This window comes from Hyperoodon ampullatus (assembly GCF_949752795.1).
Source record: "Hyperoodon ampullatus genome assembly, chromosome: 11".
In the NCBI taxonomy this organism is placed as follows: Eukaryota; Metazoa; Chordata; class Mammalia; order Artiodactyla; family Ziphiidae; genus Hyperoodon; species Hyperoodon ampullatus.
Genome location: NC_136924.1, coordinates 35,541,438 through 35,562,052, shown reverse-complemented (window position 1 = coordinate 35,562,052; position 20,615 = coordinate 35,541,438). Strand labels below are relative to the sequence as shown.

The 20,615-nt window shown below is 42.3% G+C and overlaps 1 protein-coding gene across 1 annotated transcript in view; it reads left to right on the top strand.

The window, feature by feature from the left end:
- FAM227A (family with sequence similarity 227 member A) overlaps positions 1-20,615 on the top strand; it is a gene marked incomplete at both ends in the record, with an annotated part of 80,553 nt that overhangs the window by 29,964 nt on the left and 29,974 nt on the right. The window contains 2 exon segments of the mRNA XM_079714903.1: positions 9,437-9,531; positions 19,012-19,183. Of these exon segments, the coding sequence (XP_079571029.1) occupies positions 9,437-9,531; positions 19,012-19,183 (267 nt within the window).

The window sequence follows — 20,615 nt, the reverse complement described above, 5'->3', positions numbered from 1 at the left end:
ATAACACCCCCAGAAAGTGCCATTTGAGCTGAGAACCAAAGGATGAGAGGGAGTCAGCCATTAGAAGAGTGAATGAAAGAATCTTCCAGGAAAAGGGAACAGCATGTGCAAAGGCCCTGAGGCAAAAAAAAAAAAAAAAGGGAATTGAGATATTCAGGGAACAGAGAGAAGGCCAGTGACGCTGTAGCCCAGTGTGTGTGTGTGGAAGAGGGGCAGGAGTCGAGGCTGGAGAAGTAGCAGGGGCTGGATCCTGCAGAGTTGGGTGGGTCATAGTAAGAAGTATGGATGTAATTTCAGTGCTGTGGGAATCCATTGAAATAAGGGGATGACATGATCTGATTTCTATTTTTTAAAAGATCAGTGTCTTCTGAATATGGAGAATATAATTGAGAGGGGGACAGGAGACCAGTTAGGAGGCTTTTGCAGTTGTCTAAGGAAGAGGCAGTGACAGCAGGAGGCAAGAAGCAGAGAGATCTGGAAGGTGTTTTGGAGATGGATATTTCAGCACTTGCTAATGGATTGGCTTTGGGAGTGGGGAGGAGGGGGGAAAATGGGAGGAGTCAAGGATGCATCCCAGTGTATGGCTTAAGCAGCTGAAGGTGTGTGGGGTTTGTGAAATGGAAAGTGAAGGGTCAGGGGTGGGGGAAAGCTATCAAGTTCAGTTTTGAACTTGTTAACTTTAAGGTGCCTGTGCAAATGGAGATGTCAAGTACGTAGTTAAACATGCAAGGCTAGACCAGAGGAGAGGCCAGGGTTAGAGAAAAAACAATTTCTACCCAAGTTTCATGTATTTGTGACAAAATATGGGGACTACGAGTGAGTGACCACCGTGGAGCCATAGGCAAAGGCAGAAAGACATACTAGGCTTGGTTCCAGAAGAGCTGAATTTTCCCACCTATCAGTTATATAGCTTTGAGCAAATCTGAACCTCTCTGTTCTTATTTGCAAAATGGGCATCATGACTGGTATTAATTATTATAGATTCAATCTAGGTTTAGGAGATGTCCCATAAATTGTTGTCTAGCCATGTCCTGTCAGAATGTGTGCTCATTTTAACCAGAATTTTCCCAAGTTCCAGAGCATGGGTACATAAGGGTCATTTAACAGTCATGATCCAAATTCCTGCAGCTCATTCCCATACCTGCTAATACCAGATCTGCAAAGCCCACTTCCCTTGCAGACATTCCAGGGCATCCCCAGATTGAATCTCACATCAGCTCAAAAGAAGGTTTCCCTGCTGCTCTGACCCATCACAGCTAAGCCCTCAGTGTGCAGAATCTGAGCGGCAGGGTGGCACGGGGTGGAATGGTTCCATCTCCTCTGTGCCATGGTAGGAAGGGGGTCCCAGAAGAGTCTTAGTTTACCCCCCAGCCCAGCAATAGTCACCTTGCCTCATATACTCAGAGGGCGGTTGCTGGTCACAACACGAGAGTGGGTGGGAAAGGACTTTGGAGAAAGTCCACCACGTGCAGACTTTCTTTGTGTATATCCTCCTAGTACATACAACACCCCTGCACGGTAGGTAATTGTTATCTTTACTTGACAAAGGGAGAAATAGACTCACACTGGTGAAAACTTGCCCCAGGCCACACAGCTGACTTCAGATGACGTCAGGATGCTGCCATTCTGAGCTCTTTCTGCATCATCATGCTGCCTCTCCAACAAATACGAGGGTCTAATAACTTTAGCCAAGCCCATCTCCTTGCATCTATTCTCTGCTCCACGACAGATCGCTCCGAGGCCTGTTAAGAATGAGCATGATGCTTCACTGTGCCCCGGGAGTGTCTTTTCTCTAACAAATCTGAGTAACCACTTCAACACTATACAAATCAGTAGCTGTTGGACAACCAGCTGCATGGCGGATGGGAAGTCCTTTCAGCTTTCTTCTTCCCATTCAAATATCATATTTATAGAAAAGCAAAGTGAGGATCGTTGAGGCTGGTGGACTGCTTGTCTGCCACTTGGTGGGCCATCTGTTTAACATTGCCAAACTCCTACTCATCCTTAAAGACAGAACAAAAGTGTCTTCTCTCCTTGGAAGCCCTCCAGCTCTGCCCCAAACAGAATCAAGCATTCGCCACTCTGGCTTCCTAGAATAATCTACTGGTACTGCTGACTATTAACTGTTCCCCAATATTTGTTGTTTCCTCCCTCTATAAAAAAAAGAGAACCTATAAAATAAAGATTACATTTCCTCACCTCCCTTACATCTATGTGTAGCCATGTGACTAAGATCCAGTTAATGAGATTTAAGCAGATGTGCCTTGTGGCCGTTTCTGGGAGCCCTCCTTCAAAAAACAGCTCATGTGACTCCTTCGTCTCTTTGTCCTTTTCTCCATTCTGCTGCCTGGAATGCGAATGTGATGACTGGAGCTCTAGTTGCCATCTTGGACCCTAAGAACAAGGGTCCTATCTTAGGAAAGTTGGAACTGAGCTAGAAGAGGTCAGAGTCCCTAAGGACTTATCACAGCAGAAATAACATATAGACTCTGAATTGCCTACCTTCAGACTATTATGTGGGAGAGAAATTTCTACCTAGTTTGAGCCACTATTAATTTTGTGTCTTTGTCACTCACATACAAACCTAATCCTAAGTTACGTTACCTCTCTAATATGTGGTACTTTCCACACCTTAGCATAATTGTCTGTTTACTATTATCTCCCCTGCTAGACTGGGAGCTCCTCTAAGCAGAGATTAGGTTTCAGGTTCTGCCCAGTGCCAGACACACTAGAAGTCACTCAATGAAATGTTTCCTGAAGGAAGTGTGGTGAGTGATTGCATAAACAACCGTGCAATGTCAGCGGAGCACTTGCCATGAGCAGCAGCTCATGCACTTTGCATGCATTAGCTGACTTAATCCCCATAAGAACCCCACGAGGAAACCACGGCAATCGAGAGGTTCAGTGACTTGCCCGAGATCACCAGCTATTGAGTGACAGGGCTGGGACTAGAACTCCAGTCTGCCTCAGTCCCCAGCTCACGTATTTTCTACATCAGCCACTGCTCTCCCCTGTGCTCCCAGGATGGAGGGCTGAGCTGTTGAGCTGTGCCTGAAAGGTCTCCCTCTTCGTGTTACTTTGTTGAGAACAATGACAAATATCTAGGAAATTGCACGTATACTTTTTGTATTCTTCTCACTACCAGTTTTACTAAATTTGTTCTTCTGTGTTTTTGTTTTTTGTTTTTCCCTCTCTTGTCATCTTCTGATATGAATTCAACCAATGAGAGAACCTCTTTTGCCCAGAAGAATTCAATGGATGACTCACGAATACAGAATACCTCAAAAGGTACATTAACCACCTAAAGGGGAAATGTAGGCTTTTGATTTAGTTATCATCTCCAAAACCATAGTTTCTTGGGTTTTTTGGAACCTAATCTGCCACCCTCATTTGCACCTGTGCTTCTAGCCTTGGGCCTTGACATCAAGCAATATCTTACCAGAAGACACGATTGTCTTTTCAGTTCAGTTATCACTAGTTAAGTTCCACTTTTGTGATAATGAGTTCAACACAGTGCTTATATCTGTGGGGAAGAGAGATTGTTGGCAATGGAAGAAAATAAATCTAAGATATGATCACTGCTTCTCTCCCCCATCAGAAACCAGCATTTACTGAGTTAGAAACTGATTTGTACCTGGGTGTTAATTTACAAAGGTGACTGAGCGACTACACAGGTCAATGCCATTGAAAGAAAACTTTGTTACTCTCAGTTCTAGAAACGGGAGGCACAGCTCACCACGCAGGACCCTGGGAGGGAGCTCCAGTGTTGGTTAGGGGGCAGAAGTTGCTACTGAAAGCTCGGCCTCTCTGGACACTGGTGCCAAATCCAATGCCGGGGACAGAGTTTTGGGGGAAGTAGGAAAGGATAGCTTTATTGCTTTGCCAGGCAAAGTGGGACACACTGGGCTTGTGCCTCATAAAAGCTATGTGTCCCAACCCCAGAGGATTTGATGAGGGGTTTTATAACAGTGGTTCAAAGGTGGGGTCCTGAAAAGATTAGTGTGTGTGCAGGGCTCGCCCCCCCCACCTTAATCTTGTCTCAGGTGGTTTCTTGGCTGGTCCTCCCTTGATTAGCAACTGTTTGAATCCACCCTTTGGAACTCAGGGAAGGTCATGGAGGCTGGGGTCTTGCCTACAAGAAATGGTGGACAAAATGAGGCCTCCGTGCCCGGGCTCCACTTGGTTTCAGGGCCTGGGAGCCCCACAGGGCCCCGCTAGGTTTCAAATGGAGCAAGCGGAAAGCACAGGCCACAGCCCTTACTGGGATTTCCTTGGGTAAGGCAAGACACGACAGGGTAAACAATTTAGGATTGGCTCTATTGAATAATTCCGGTGGGCTTTGGAGTATAAGGGCTGTCCCTAGTTGTCTGGCACCTGGGCCTGGGCTGATTTAAGTCAGGGGAAATATTGGCTTGGTGTGAGAGTTAGATAAAGAAGGTAGTTCAGAGTATGGGCTCTGGATCATGGAGGAGTTGTAAACAACTTTGGCCATTAGTTTGGCCCTGTAATTAATGGGTGCCAAATAGACAAGTATAGAACCTAAGAAACCTGAGTTAGAATATAAACACTTAAGTATCATTCTAGACCATTTCACACATGTCATCAGTATTTGAAAAAAGTTAAGCAATCCTTTTTCTTGATGGAGAAATGGAGAAGTACGTGAATTACATCTCAATAAAGCTGTTAAAAAAACCCAAAGCTTGGGGGCCACTCATCGAGAGGTATGGAGGGGATTCCAAATAGAGGTAAATATTTGTGGGAGACTTTGCAAGTCCCCAAAACATACATATATAGACCTACGAGTCAAAGAGGAAGTATCAAGAGAAATTAGAAAATATTTTGAACTGAGTAAAAAGGAGACCTTTTTTCCTAATATGACCATTTAATGCTATAGAGTTCCCTCTGAATGCTAGGCATCCCACAAATGTTTTAGATATAGTGTTTTATCTTTATTCAGTTTGTGTTGTTTCTACTTTGGAACTATCATAAATAATGCTGCTGTGAACATTCATGTACAAGTTTTTTTGTTTTGTTTTGTTTTTTTGTGGTACGCGGGCCTCTCACTGTTGTGGCCTCTCCCGTTGCGGAGATGCACCGGTCCAGCGGCCATGTCTCACGGGCCTAGCCGCTCCGCAGCATGTGGTATCTTCCCGGACTGGGGCACGAACCCGTGTCCCCTGCATTGGCAGGTGGACTCTCAACCACTGCGCCACCAGGGAAGCCCCATGTACAAGTTTTTGTGTAGACATATGTTTTCATTTCTCCTGGTTGTATGTATACCTAGGGTGGAATTGCTGGGTCATATGTTTAACATTTTGAGGAACTGCCAAACAGTATTCCGAAGTGATTATCGTACATATTTTAAAGAATGTAAGAGGAGGAAAATACAGTATTATATTTACTCTATATAACCAGATAGATTTATAATATATATAATATATTTACTGTTTATATTCTATATTGTACTTACTATATATAACCAGATATTTACAGTTTCTGTTGCTTTTCCTTCATTCCTGAAGTTCCAAGTTTCCCTCTGGTATTATTTTCCTTCTTACACACCCCCCTCCCAAAAGAAAACCCTTCATTTAAAATAAGCCTGCTGGCAATGAATTCGCTTAGTTTTCTTTCTTCTGAGAATGTCTTTATTTCACCTTCATTCTTTTTTTTTTTAATGGCCTACTCACAAGACTACCTTTATTTTTTTTAACATATTTATTGGAGTATAATTGCTTTACAATGGTGTGTTAGTTTCTGCTTTATAACAAAGTGGATCAGCTATACATATACATATATCCCCATATCTCCTCCCTCTTGTGTCTCCCTCCCACCCTCCCTATCCTACCCCTCTAGGTGGACACAAAACACCAAGCTGATCTCCCTGTGCTGTGTGGCTGCTTCCCACTAGCTATCTATTTTACATTTTCACCTTCATTCTTTTTTTTTTTTTTTTTTTTTTTTTTGTGGTATGTGGGCCTCTCACTGTTGTGGCCTCTCCCATTGCAGAGCACAGGCTCCGGACGCACAGGCTCAGTGGCCATGGCTCACGGGCCCAGCCGCTCTGCGGCATGTGGGATCTTCCCAGACCGGGGCACGAACCCGTGTCCCCTGCATCGGCAGGCGGACTCTCAGCCACCGCACCACCAGGGAAGCCCCTCACCTTCATTCTTGAAGGATATTTTTTTCTGGTTATAGAATTCTGTGTCAAAAGTTCTTTTCTTTCCACACTTTCAAATGTCGTTCCACAGCTTCTGGCCTCAAGGGTCTGATGAGAAATCCACAGTCATTTAATTTCTTGTTCCGCTTTTGTGTCAAGCATTTCTCTTAGACTGCCCTCAAGTTGTCTTGCCTTTCAACTGGTTGTTTAGGATGTATAGGGGCATGGGTTTCTTTGACTTCGACTTGATTGGGGTTTGCAGAGCTTCTTGAAACTGTAAGTTTATGTCTTTTGCCAAATTTGGGAGGTTTTTCAATTTTTTTTTGGTACCACACTCTCCTTTCATTTTAGGACTTTGATGACACAATTTTCGACCTGTTGATATTGTCCCATAGGTCCCTGAGGCTCTGTTCATTTTTTCTGGTCTTTTGTCTCTACACTGTTCAGATTGTATATATAATAAAAATACAGATTTGATCTTTGTCCCCAGTTCCTGGCACAGAGCTCCTAAAACCCTTGGGATTTCCTGAGTGATGGGAATGTCTTTTGTTATTCATTATTAGCGTCTTCCAACCACACCTGAATATATCCTAATATAGTGACCCAGGTTGGGGCCTTAGATAGCTTCAGGATAGGACCCAGAAAGACCAAAACATGAGGGACTTCCCTGGTGGTCCAGTGGTTAAAAATCCACCTTCCAATGCAGGGGACACGGGTTTGATCCCTGGTCACGGAACTAAGATCCCACATGCCGCGGGGCAACTAAACCCGCGCACCACAACAACTGAGCATGTGGGCCACAACTATAGAGCCTGCGTGCTCTGCAGCCCACATGCCACAACTAGAGAGGAGCCCATGCCCTGCAATGAGGAGCCCGTGTACCACAGCGGATGATCCCACGTGCTGCAACGAAGATGCAAGGCAGCCAAAAATAAAAATAAAAATATAAAAAAAAAAGACCAAACATGATTAGAGGGTGGGAACTTTCAGCCTCACCCCTCCCAGCCTCCAGGGATGAGAGAGAGACTGGAGACTGAGTTATAGAAATTCCTGAACAATGTGATTTGGTGAACTTCCAGGTCGCTGAACACACTGATGTGCTGGGAAGGTGATGTGCCTGAAGAGGGCATGGAAGGTCCGTGCTCCAGCCCGCACACCGTGCCCTATGTCTCTCTTCCATTTAGTTGTTCCTGAGTTGTGTCTTTTATAGTAAACCTGTAATAGTAAGCATAGCACTTTCCTGAGTTCTGTGGGCCATTCTACTGAATTATTGAACCCAAGGGGGTCATGGGAACCCCCAAATTTGTAGTTAGCTAGATAGAAGCATGGGTGGCATTTGACACTGGTGCTTGAAGTGGGGACAGTCTTGTTGGATTGAGTCTTTTAACTAGTGGGATCTGACACTAATTCCAGGTAGATTTGGAATTGAATTAAATAGACACCCAGTTTATTTCAGAGAATTGGAGAACTGGTGTGGAAAACCACACATATGATATTATAAAACACACAAATTGGACAATTTTTGTTGATCTGTCTTCAAGTTCATTGTCTCCTTCCTCCATCACCTCCATTCTGGTATTGATCCCATCCAGTGAATTTTTTATTTCAATAATTGTATTTTTCAGTTGTAAAATTTCTATTCAGTTCTCTGTCATAGCTTCTATTTCTCTGCTGAGACTTTCTATTTTTTCATTTATTTCAAAAGTATTCACCCTTACTTCTTAAAGCACTGTTATAATAGCTGCCTTAAAACCTTTGTCTGATGATTTCAACATCTGAGTCATTTCAGGATTGGTGATGCTGATTGTCTTTCTTCCTTGAGAATTTATCAGATTATTCTGGTTCTTTGTAGGCTGAGTAATTTTGGATTCTATTCTGGATATTTTGAATATTTTGAGTCTTGTTTAAATGTATGAAGAATGTTGGAGTGTTTTGTTTCCTTTGTTTTAGCAGGCAATTCACCCAATTACGCTCAGGTCATAAATTTTGTAGATTGTGGTTTCAATGTTAGTTCAGTTTTCAAAACTTTTGCAGTGCTATTTTGATCTGTCCTAAATGTGTGCTACCCAGGGACCACATTTGAGACTTGAGAAGTGATCACCCTGTAGTTCAGTTCTCAAAGCCATCTGTTTAGGGTCAGATACACATTTATATGTGCAGTTCAGGGGTGGGCATATGCATCCATACACAATTATTTAGGATTCCTTTCTTGATCTCTCTCCTCTCTGTAATTTCCCCCATATATATATACAGAGAGAGAGAGAATTTTTAGCAGTTCCTTACTGCAGTTCTCTTGGTAAGTTCCCTTGGTTTTTGTTTTTCTATTAATGTCTTTATTTCATCTTTCTTCTTAAAGGATAGTTTTGCTGGGTGTACACGTTTACCTTAATGCTTTGGTGATTTCATTCCACTGTCATCTTCTAGCTTCCGTTGTTATTGTTGAGAACTCTGCAGTCATTCTAATTGTTATCTGTTTATAGATAATCTGTTGTTTCTCTCTTCCTGTCTTTAAGATATTCTCTATTAACCTTCTACAGAAGAACCATAACTTTGTGCAAGAGTTGGATATTTTTTCTTTTTTAATCACAACACCTTTCCTGAGTCTGCTTAGCATTTTTAAATCCTTTAGGCTCCTTCTTCCTTATTCTGGGACCATACTGTATTGTACAGAGAATTCTATCATGGCACATGAGTTAGTGTTACACTTATCATTTACCTGTCTTTTTTTTCTTACTAAGCTGTGAGTTCCTTGAAGATAGTCTACTTCCAGCACCTAGCATGGGCCCAGCACATAGTAAAGGCTAAACAAAATGTTGGATGGGGCTTCCCTGGTGGCGCAGTGGTTGGGAGTCCGCCTGCCGATGCAGGGGACACGGGTTCGTGCGCTGGTCCGGGAGGATCCCACATGCCGTGGAGCGGCTGGGCCCGTGAGCCATGGCCGCTGGGCCTGCGCGTCCGGAGCCTGTGCTCCGCAACGGGAGAGCCACAACGGTGAGAGGCCCGCGTACTGCAAAAAAAAAAAAAAATGTTGGATGGATGGATAGAAGGATGGGCAGATAGATTAGTAAATGGACAAGTGTATGGCCACAAGTGTACATCTGGCTAAAATGCAAGTGAAATTCTATGAATTTACCTGAGTGACTTCCTCTAGCATCTCCCAATGATCTGAATATACCCAGGCATTTTCACATTAATAGAAAGCTGAGGTCTACCATATGCTCTTTCTCATGATAGCTGAGAAGGCCTATTGATCATTTTTTGTGCATATTGCATTGACAGAGCATAATTATCAGACTCTGGTCTTGAGGAAAGCAACACAACAAGTCAAAAGGATATCAGCAGCAAGAGAACTTGAGAATATGCTTCCTAAGCCGGTGATTGCAAACTTAATAGCAGAGATGATTTAAAGGGGGCTAGGAGATCTGGCTAGAAAAGCTAGCTCTGTGAAGATGTCAGGATAAGAACTGGGGTATTTCTGATTGTAGACTTGGGTGAAACAGTAAGGAAATCTCCAAGAGTAATTACTGACTGAGGTAGGCACAAGTTGAGTGAGAATTTTGCCTGGATTTCTCCAGGATGTAAATTACTTGCTTGAAACTCAAGAGCCTGGGTGTAACGGAAAGAGAACAGAGTCTCAGTTTTCTACTCTATAAAATGGGGGCAATAATTCCTAGGTCCTGGTGTTATTATGAGGTTTACCTGAGGTAGTGATGATAATTAACATGTAATGAACACTTACTCACTACATGTCAGGTGCTATACTAAACCTGTGCATACAGTGTATTTTATTTTACTGTTACAGTCGTTTGAGATAATTACTCCTGCTATTCTTTAGTTTATTAGTGAGGAAAGTGATGCTCAGAGCAGGTAACTAATTTGTCCAAATTCACAAAGCAAATAAGTGATAAAGCCAAGACTTGTATGCAGATCTGCCTGACTCTGAGCCTGAGCTCTTAACCTCTGAGCTTTGCCACCAGCACAGCCCCCAGAACACAAGAGGTGAAGGATTACGGTGTGTTCTCTCCTCCTCCCCTCCCGCAAATCTTCCCTACAAACCTCAGTGCATGGTAGTTTATATCAATGGCACATTCAGTCTTATGTAGTGGGAAGAGGCCCTTAGGACCCTGAACAGGGCAAGAGGCTTTGGGGCTTCCCCAAGCCACCAACTAGCAAGGGAGTCAGGCCATAGAACTTGGATCAAGTATAGCAAGTATTGTAGAAGATTTCTTTCTTTCCTTCTTTCTTCCTTTTTTGTTCCTTTTTTTTTGTCCATGCCGTGCAGCTTGTAGAATCTTAGTTCCCTGACCAGAGATTGAACCCAAGTCCTAGCCACTGGACCACCAGGGAATTCCCTGTGGAAGATTTCTTGAACGTTCTTTGTTTCTCCATAATTATTCCACTGCCTATTTCCCCTCAGCATTTAGCAGTGAAACTTTTGAGAAGTAGCAGGGCCTGGTGGAAAGACACACAGACATGAGTTCAGATCTTGGTGCTGCATCTACCTCCTCAGCTGTGTTACTTGAGCGAGTTGTTTAACTCTTCTGACCTTCTTCTGTAAAATGGCGGAAATAAAGCCCAGCAGTGTTACGGTCCTTACTGCCAACAGGGATCGTGGGGCTGCTCTAGAGATAGAGACGAGGAGATGAGTAGTCATGTCCTACTCTGGGATCTGTCCTGGTGGGGTGGTGAAGCCCAGCAGTTAGAGTGTATAGTGGCAGAGTTTAACAGGAGTGGAAAGCAGCTGAATGGCCTGTGAATGGCCTGGCAGACACGTGGAAGGGAAATGCGTCCGTGAGCTATTCACCGGGGGTGGGGTGTGGGGGGCCTTCTGGATGTTCCTGACAGAAGAGCCAACACGTGACTCTACCACTTTAAGAAGCACAGCACTGATACAATCTGCTGCCCATTCTTTTTTTTTTTTTTAATACCGTAGTTTTTATTGAAAAAATCTTTGCCTGTGGTAAAACCAAACAGTATTAAAGGATATATAACAAAAAGTTAATCTCTCTTCCACGCCAGACCCTATGCCCCCTCCCCAGAGGCAAACCAAGTTTTTCCTTATATCCTTCTAGACATGTTTGATGCATGTCAAGGAATATAAACCATTTTTTAAATCAAAAATTGGTATAATATATACACCATTTTTCACTTTGCTTTTTCAACCTAGCATATAATAGCTAACAATTATTGAATGGTTATATAGCAAACATTGTTCTAAACACATCATACATGTTAATTCATTTAATCCTCACACAACCCTAAGAGAAGTAGGTTTTATTTATTATCTCCATTTTATGGATCAGAAAACTAAGGCTCAGAAATATTCAGTATCTTGCCCAAAGTCAAATAGCTAGTAAGTGGTAGAGCTAAGATTTTTTTTTTAAGCTATAATTCACATACCATAAAAATCAGCATTTTAATGTAAAACTCAGTGGTTTTTAGTATAGTCGCAAGGTCCTATAATCATCACCACTATCTACTTCCAGAACATTTTTATCACCCAAAAAAGAAACCCCATATACTCATTAGCAGTCACTCCCCAGCCCCCTCTCCCCACTGCCTCTGGAAACCACTAATATAGTTTTAGTTTGTATGAATTTGCCTATCCTGGACACTTCGTATAAATGGGAATCATATAATATGTGGCCTTTTGTGACTGATTTCCTTCACTTAGCATAGTGTTTTCAAGATTTATCCATGTTGTAGCATGTGTCAGTATTTCACCTTTTTATGGCTGAATAATATTCCATTATATGACTATACCAAACTTTGTTTATCCATTTACTAGTTAATGGACATTTGGACTGTTTCCGCCTTTTGGCTATTATGAATGACATGGCTTCTATGAACATTTATGTACAAATTTTTGTGTGTACATATGTTTTCTATTCTCTTGGATATATACTACTTAGGAGTGGCATTGTTGGGTCATATGGTAAGCCTACGTCTAACTTTTTGAGGAACTGACAAACGTTTCCACAGAGCCTGTACCATTTTACATTCCCACCAGCAACATACAAGGGTTGCAATTTCTCCACATCCTTGCCAACACTTATTTTCCATTCTTTTTGGTATAGTTATCCTAGTTGGTATGAAGTAGTATCTCATTGTGGTTTTGACTTCCGTTTCCCTAATGACTAATGATACTGAGCATCTTTTAATGTGCTTATTGGCCAGTTGTATATCTTCTTTAGAGCAATGTCTGTTCAAATCCTTTGTCCATTTTTAGATTAAGTTTTTGTCTTTTTGTTGTTGAGTTGTAAGAGTAGAGCCAGGATTTTAACCCAAGCAGTGTGACTCCAGACCCCATGTTCTAAATCAGACTCTGTACTGATTTCAGCATATCTTAGAGAGTATTCCGAATGAAAGCACATACAGATCTATCACAATCTTATTTCATGGTTGCACCTGTATTCTATAATTCATTAACCATTTTCCTATTCATGGACATGTATGTGCTCCCAGTCTTTGCTATTATAAACACTGCTGTCTTGAACATCTCGGTATTTGTGTGTTTCTTGGCTCATATGTACAAGTATACATGTAGGAAGAATTCCTAGAAGTAGAATTCCTAAATCAATTGTATATCTTGAATTGCTCTCCAAAGAAGTTGTACCAATTTATATTCTCACCAGCAGCACGTGAGAGACTATCCATGTACCTTTGCCAATGTTTTACGTTATCAAATTATTTGTTACCATTCTGATGAGGGGAAAACGCTATGTTATAATTGTTTCAATATTCATTATTTAATTATGAGTGAAGTTACATCTATTTTCCTATAGTTATAATCCTTTGGAATTTCTATTTCCGTGAAATGCCTCTTCATGTCCTTTGGTTTTGTTTTTGTTTTTTTCTATTCTTAGTAGAAATATTTCTGTTTCTAAGGTTCTTAGTCTTCTGCTCATTTTTGATCTGTAGAAGCTCAATTCTTAGTCATATATTTGGCAAAAAGTGTTTCCTATTTAATCTTCTTACTTTAATTATGGTATTTTATTCTAGAAAATTTAAATTTTTTTTTTTTTTTTTTTTTGCTGTACGTGGGCCTCTTACTGTTGTGGCCTCTCCCGTCGTGGAGCACAGGCTCTGGACATGCAGGCTCAGCGGCCATGGCTCACGGGCCCAGCCGCTCCGTGGCATGTGGGATCTTCCAGGACTGGGGCACGAACCCATGTCCCCTGCATTGGCAGGCGGACTCTCAACCACTGCGCCACCAGGGAAGCCCAAAAATTTAGATTTTTATACAGACGTGTTAATTGGTCATCTCTTTTACAGCTTCTGGATTTCATTTCCTACTAAGAAAGATCTTTACCACTCCAAGATTTTATGAAACATTCTCTCCCCTTTTTTTCCCCAACGTTTTTATATTATCACCTATTCTTAATAAAAAAACTTTACTCTCATAACCCAGATGTCACCAGGGGTTACTCTACTCCTTTGAATTTAATTAAAGATCGGTTCAAGCATTTGTTATATGATTTGTTTGGAGCCTCATACCCTCCCCCAAATATCTGAACTCTGGGGACTTATGTTTTCTATGGCACCGAGCTCCTCTTTTGTCCTGCATGTGCTGTGCACGTACCACCTCTTCCCTTGATTTTCACAAAAACTGCTCACACAAGGCCTGTGTGGGTGTGCTGCGTATATAGAAAACTTTACTAAGTTTAAAGAGATGGGAAGAAGGGGGACCATATCACAGTAATGCAAAGACCTTTAATGTGAGTTGCCCTTCTTAAAATCCTTTAGTCATCCCACAATTTGCAAGACCATCCTCTATAGTCGTGGGCACTTTCCTCTCTCTTCTTTCCCCAAACTCCTGCTCATCTCTAATGTAGAGCAATGTAGCTCTCTGCCTTTGGCTCTAATCTTTGTTTTCCTGAGAAAGGACAGTCCCCTCCCTCTGGTGTATTCTGGTACTAGAGAAGTCATTTTTTTTACATCCCTCTATGCTAGGAATAGAAGGAGACCTCAGTAACTTGATAAAGCCATTAGCATCAAAGAACCTACAGAACAGTGGAACAGTGGAGGTGTTTGGCTTAACACCAGGATCAAGCAAAGGACACCCATCATTCCACCTCCCTTTGAAGTTGTTTTGAATCAGGGCATCCAACTTCAGGGCTCCCTTACCTCCCTAGGCCTCAAAGGATTTTCCTTACTTTCTTACAAGCTCCTTCATTCATTTAAAAGGATTTTAAAATATTTTTCTAGCATTTTTTAGGTGTTTTGTCATGAGTTTAGGATATTCTATTAAAATTTTAATGGCATACACTGAAGACCTGGCAATTTCACTTCTAAGAATCTATCCTGTAGAAATGTTCATACAAGGCCATCCCTTACAGCATTAATCTGTACCAGCAAAAACTGAAGAAAATTAACATTTCAGTAGATAAATAGGTAAACTGTGAAATGTTCATAATATAGATACTCTGTTGCTGTTAAAAACAGACAGATTTATACCTTATCATATGAAAGAATGAAAGTCAACAATGTCTAAAATTAATAAATCAAGAGAATACTATAGGCAATGTATTTAGATACTGATGAGTGAAAAATTAAAGTAATAAAACATGGTGTATAGTATGATTCTGTTTTTATTTTTGAAATACATTTTTGGTATAAAGTCATTATGTGCTTATAAAAAGGTTTGGAAGAATACACGGAAAAACATTAATAGTATTTATTCCTAGAAAATGCAAGTGAGGATGGAGACTCTTATCTTTTACTATATACATTTATACATTGTATGAATGTTTCACAAAGAACATGAATTTATTTTGTAAAAAAAATAAATAAGTGTTTTCACTCTCAGAGATAGCAGAAAAGGATATGTAAATGTCAAAACAAAGAACTTTTTAAAAAGATATACAATTGGCCCAGAATAAGGAAGAGGATGGTCCCACTTCAGATGGTTCCATCTAACATGTGTTCAGGGAGAGGGACCAGGCTGGAGAGAAAGAGGGTCCAGGAGTTACTGAAGGCACTGAAGATGTTTAGGTTGGAGAAACAAGACTTAGAGAACATGTGAGGGCTCTCCTCAATTTTTTTTTTTTTTTTTTTGACCACGCTCTGCAGCTTGCAGGATCTTAGTTCCCCGACCAGGGATTGAACCTGGGCCCGGCAGTGAAAGCGCTGAGTCCTAACCACTGGACCGCCAGGGAATTCCCTCCTCAAATATTTTAAGGACCGTTATGTAACACACAGTCTGGAGGGAGATGGGTTGGAATTACAGAGAGTCCGATTTTTATCTAGAGGAAGAAAGAACTTCATAGGAATCCAAGCTGCTGTCATTTTAAACCAGCTCTACCCTCTGGCTTGGCTGCAGACTGTCTGCTGGTTCTTGTTCCACTCTGGCTCTCAAACCATGTCATTCCTCTTGCCAGATCTCTGATGCCAACCCCTTTACTCTAGCTCCTGCTCTGCTTTCTACCTGCCTCTTGGAGCTGAGGTTCCAGAACGACTCTCCTCTTGCCTAGTGGCTTGTCTTTGCCCAGTGCTATGACTCTGAGCCAGCCCTTTCCCTGGGAGGAGAAACCGGATGCTTACCGACAATAGAACTGGATGTTTCAGAAGGGAGTGTATCTCTTGTTTCCAGAGTTAGGGAAGCAAAAATGGGCAAGTATCTACTGAGAATATTATTGAAATGATGTGTATCAGTTGGGATTCTTTGCTTACAAGTAACAAAATCTGCCAACTTGAGCAAACACTGCAAGAACATTGAGTAGCCGAACAGTGTGAAAATCGGTCCAGGGACCAGGAGGAGAATCAAGGCAGTTGCAACCCTTGAACCAGCTTTTCAAGGTGACATCTCTGGTATGGGTGAACCCCCATGTGTTTTCAGTCTGTATTTCACCTCACTCAGGACTAAAAATCCCAGAAACCGGAGTTTTGATTGACCAAGCTTATTCCATGTGCTCTGGCTCTAAATGGGTGGATGAGAGAAAGGCTCTGGCTGGCAGAGCCTACAAAGGCTTCTAAGGCTCCCTCCTGTGGCTCTCATGGGGAGCAAGACATTTGATTTAAAGTCCTTCAAGCTCAGATGCAGTAGAGGGCAGGTAAACTCCCCCAAACACACAAGAATTGGGGGTTGTTAGCAAAAGGAGAATGGGTACTGGGCAACCGAAAGAACAGCACTTGAATAAATGTGGAACTAGATTAGTGGTTCTAGATCTTTGGACTTTTCTAGACTTGGAAAAACTTTTTTTCTTTTCACTAAATAAGTTCATTAAAACAAAGTGACTGCTGGGCTTCCCTGGTGGCGCAGTGGTTGAGAGTCCGCCTGCCGATGCAGGGGACATGGGTTCGTGCCCCGGTCTGGGAAGATCCCACATGCCGCGGAGCGGCTGGGCCCGTGAGCCATGGCCGCCGAGCCTGCGTGTCCGGAGCCTGTGCTCCGCAACGGGAGAGGCCACAACAGTGAGAGGCCCGCGTACCACAAAAAAAAAAAAAACCACAGTGACTGCTATCTGGTATCATCATCATTTCATAAAAGAAAGGTCATTAATGTAAAAAAGTAGAAAGACAATCTCAGAATAAAAAGAGAGTCCTTAAGTGAATAAATTTCCTTTAGGTCATGGAATTCCCTGTCAGTGCAGTGGTTAGGACTCAGTGCTTCCACTGTGGGGGCACAGGTTCGATCCCTGGTCAGGGAACTAAGATCCTATAAGCTGTGTGGCGGCAGCCAAAAAAAAAAAAAAAAAAAATTACTTCAGGTCAGATTTATTACAATGTATTTTTCCTTGTTTCCCTCATTTTGCTGGAGACCATTGAACACAGACTGGCCCCCATTTGGAGATGGGCTTTTAGGAATCATTGGACTAAATGATCTATAGGTGCTCTACTAACCCCAAGTTTCTGTGATTCCATTGGGATCTTGCTATAGAATAGTGGTTCTCAACTGGGGACAGTTTTGCCCCCTAGGAGACATTTGGCCATGTCTGGAGACATTTCTGGTTGTCACAGCTGGGGGTGAGGGGCAGAGTACTACTAGCATCTCTTGGGTAGAGACCACGGAGGCCACTCGATGTCCTACAATGCACAGGACAGTCTCCCACAACAAATCTGGTCCCAAATATCAAAGTGACAAGGTTGAGAGACCCTGCTATCGATAGAGGAAATCTCATTAAGCAATTAAAATGAATAGGACAGAGAAGAGTGTGGTTAGGTGCTGCTGCAGGCTTCACTCATGAGACAGAATTTTTGTCTGGTTAGATTTTAACCGCTTCTTCCAAATAAAACGTATTTTTTAAAAAATACAAAAGAAGCACATAATCACCACTGACATTTTGGAAAAAGGCAGAGGAATATAAGGAAGGAAAACAGATTACTCTCAGCCCCTGCCTGTTCTCCTTCCTGATCTCTGTTTCCTCTTGGTTGTCTATTAGCATCTCAAATACAGCACATGCAAAACAGACCTCTTGATTTTCCTGCCCTGTCAGCCTCTTCCTCCCCACATCTTCCCAGCTGGGAAACTGGCACCTAACCCTTTAGAGTCACCCTTGACTCCTCTCTTTCTCACACCTACATCGACTCCATCAGCAAATCCTGCCAATTCTGCTTTCATAGTACGTTGCAGATTCCATCACTTCTCACCCCTCACCATTCCCAGCCCCAGCACTGCCTCAACCACTGCAGAGGTCTCCCAAGTTCTCTTCTAGTGTCCACGCTTACCCACTGCAGTCATTTCTCCACACATCAGTTAAAGTGATCTTTTTTTTTTTAATTTGTATTTTTTGGCTGTGCCATGTGGCATGTAGGATCTTAGATCCCCAGCAGGGATTGAACCCACACTCCCTGCATTGAAATCACAGAATCTTAACCACTGGACCACCAGGGAAGTCCCAGTTAAAGGGATCTTTAGAAAAAATTAATCAGATGTACCCCAGCTCAAAACCTTCCAGTGGCTTCCATCACACTTAGAAAATCCTAACTTCTTCCTGTGGCCCAAAGACCCCGCTCCTTCTTCAGCCTCATCATTTGTTCTCATGTGAGCCGTGCAGGCCTGGTTGCTGTCCCTCAGCCACACCAAGCTCCTGTCTGCCTTGGGGTCTCCTGCACTTGCTGTCCCCTGTGCCTGGAACATCGCACAGATCTTCCTTCCATCATTCAGGATCTGCCAGGATCGCTTCTCCTCAGGGCAGTCCTCCCTGACCTCCCCATGGAAAAGATCCCTCTCCTGCCCAGTCTCCCATCCCACCACCCACACCCCTTGCCCTACTTGATTCTTACCTAAAGCCCTTATTATTCCATAGTATCATGTTATTCTTTTACTTGTTGATTTGTTTATTGTTTTTCTCTCAACTATGATACAAGCTCCGTGAGGGCTGGAATTTGTCTTATTCTCGGCTGAAAGGCCAGTGTCTAGATCAGTGTGTATACGCAGTAGTCACCCGATAAATATTTGCTGAATGAATTGTTAACATTTTGGTAACTATGCTTCTAGTCTCTTATCTATCATTTTTTTTGGTTGATTGATTTCATATAATTATATTCATTTTATATAAAAAAATAATATTATCTACCTAATTTTGTATCTTGATTTTTTAAATTACTGTTATATCTGAAACAATATCTTAGTACCAACTCTTCATAAACAATTTAATAGTGGCGTACTGTTCCTTTGGGTAGAGATGTCAACATCTCCTTGAACATTTAGGTTGTAATCTTTTGCTGTAGTAATTGTCACTGCAGTAAACATTATAGTGCCTAAATCTTTTTTTCTTGTGGGCAATTTCCTTAGGATAGCATCCTAAAACTGGAGTTACTAGATAAAGGATATGAGTACCTTTACATTTCTTAATATGTGCCGTAAAAATGATAATATCCTTTATTTTTTTTCCTATCTCTTTCCTACTCAGTCTTACCCTGCCTGCAAAAGCCCTGAGATGACTTCAAACCTCTTCAACATTTATGGGAAGAGCCCTCTGATTGTGTACTTCCTCCTGAACTACGCCTCTCTGCAGCAGCCTGGCAAAGACGTGTTGATGGTCAGGAGGGAAAAAACCAAGACCATCCTATATCCTTTCCACCGTGGGCTGGGCACACATTACTCCAGGCCCCTGCTTCCTCTTCCCAGAAGCAGGGGTGAAGAGACAGGCATCCAGCCCTTAGCACAGCACCTGACACATAGCAGGGGCCCATCAAGGGTGACCATTGTTATGAGCCTACAGGTCAGAATCTTGCTCATTTTAATTCCAAATCTGCCTCGTGCACTGGCTGAGTGGGACCCTGGGCAAATCGAATTTCCCTGTGTGCAATAATCTCTTCCTTTCTACCAGAAAGTATGGACTACTTAGGGACTCTAACATATTTTGCAACTCAGTAATGCCTCCTAGATGCTCATTGACCCCACAGTATATATTGATCAGGAATTCTGGTGTCTAGGCGTTTGTTTCTTCCAGCACCCTCCTCACACACACCCCTCCCCAGACCCATCAGCAGATTCTTGGCCCCGATGACATTTATCCTAAAAATATGGTAAAAAGCTCAGATCTTAAGAAAACAGGCGTGATATGTGTTGGTGTCCTGAGTCTTAACAGTTTACCACAGAGGGTCAGAACATGGAATCAGATAGACCTGGATTCAGGAACCAACTCAACTGCTTGCCAGCTGAGTGATCTTAGACAAGTTCCAGCTTCTCTCTGAGCCTCATTTTTTTCATCTATAAAATGGAGATAAGAGTACCCGCCTTATAGAGTTGTGATGCAGAGAACAGGCACAACAGCGGTAAAGGCTTATTTAGCACAGTGCCCAGCAGGTAACAAATGATTGAATGTTACCTATCAGCATACAGCTCCCCATAAGGAGAAGCTTTCATAATGAAGTAGGTAGGACTTAACTCCTGCCCTATAGCACTTTATATCCACAAGCATATTTATATATCTGTAGGCAGAGATTAACAACGCACAATTCATAGTACTTTATTGTTTGTAAAATGTTTTCCATTATATCACCTCACTGTTCTGTAAAGACAGTGTAGTGTAGTAGAAGGAGCCTGGGTCAGGGATACACAGCCCTGGATTTGAGTCCCAGCTCAGCAACCCACTGGCTTTAAGATCTCACGTGCACAGCTTAACCTCTAAGCTCAATATCTTTATCAACTCATTCCTAAAGTGAGGATAGTTATACCAAATCAATAGTGTTGTGACCAGGGTTAAATGGAATACAGCTGGTACTAAAAAAAATAGTAACTATCATCATTATCATTAACATCATCTAAGGTAGGTACTCTTATCCCTATTTTATAGATAAGGAAATGGAGACATAGAGGATGACATAGATTGTCTGATGTCCCACAGCTTGTGATGCGTGTGGCTGAGATTCTGACCAGTTCAGAAGGGGTGGAGGGGTGGCGAAGGTAGAGAGAACTTTTCAACATACAAACCTGAGACGGGGAATGAGGACTGGGCCTGAAAGGAAAGGAAAGTTGGAATCCCTTCCTATTCACCACTGTGATAAGAGA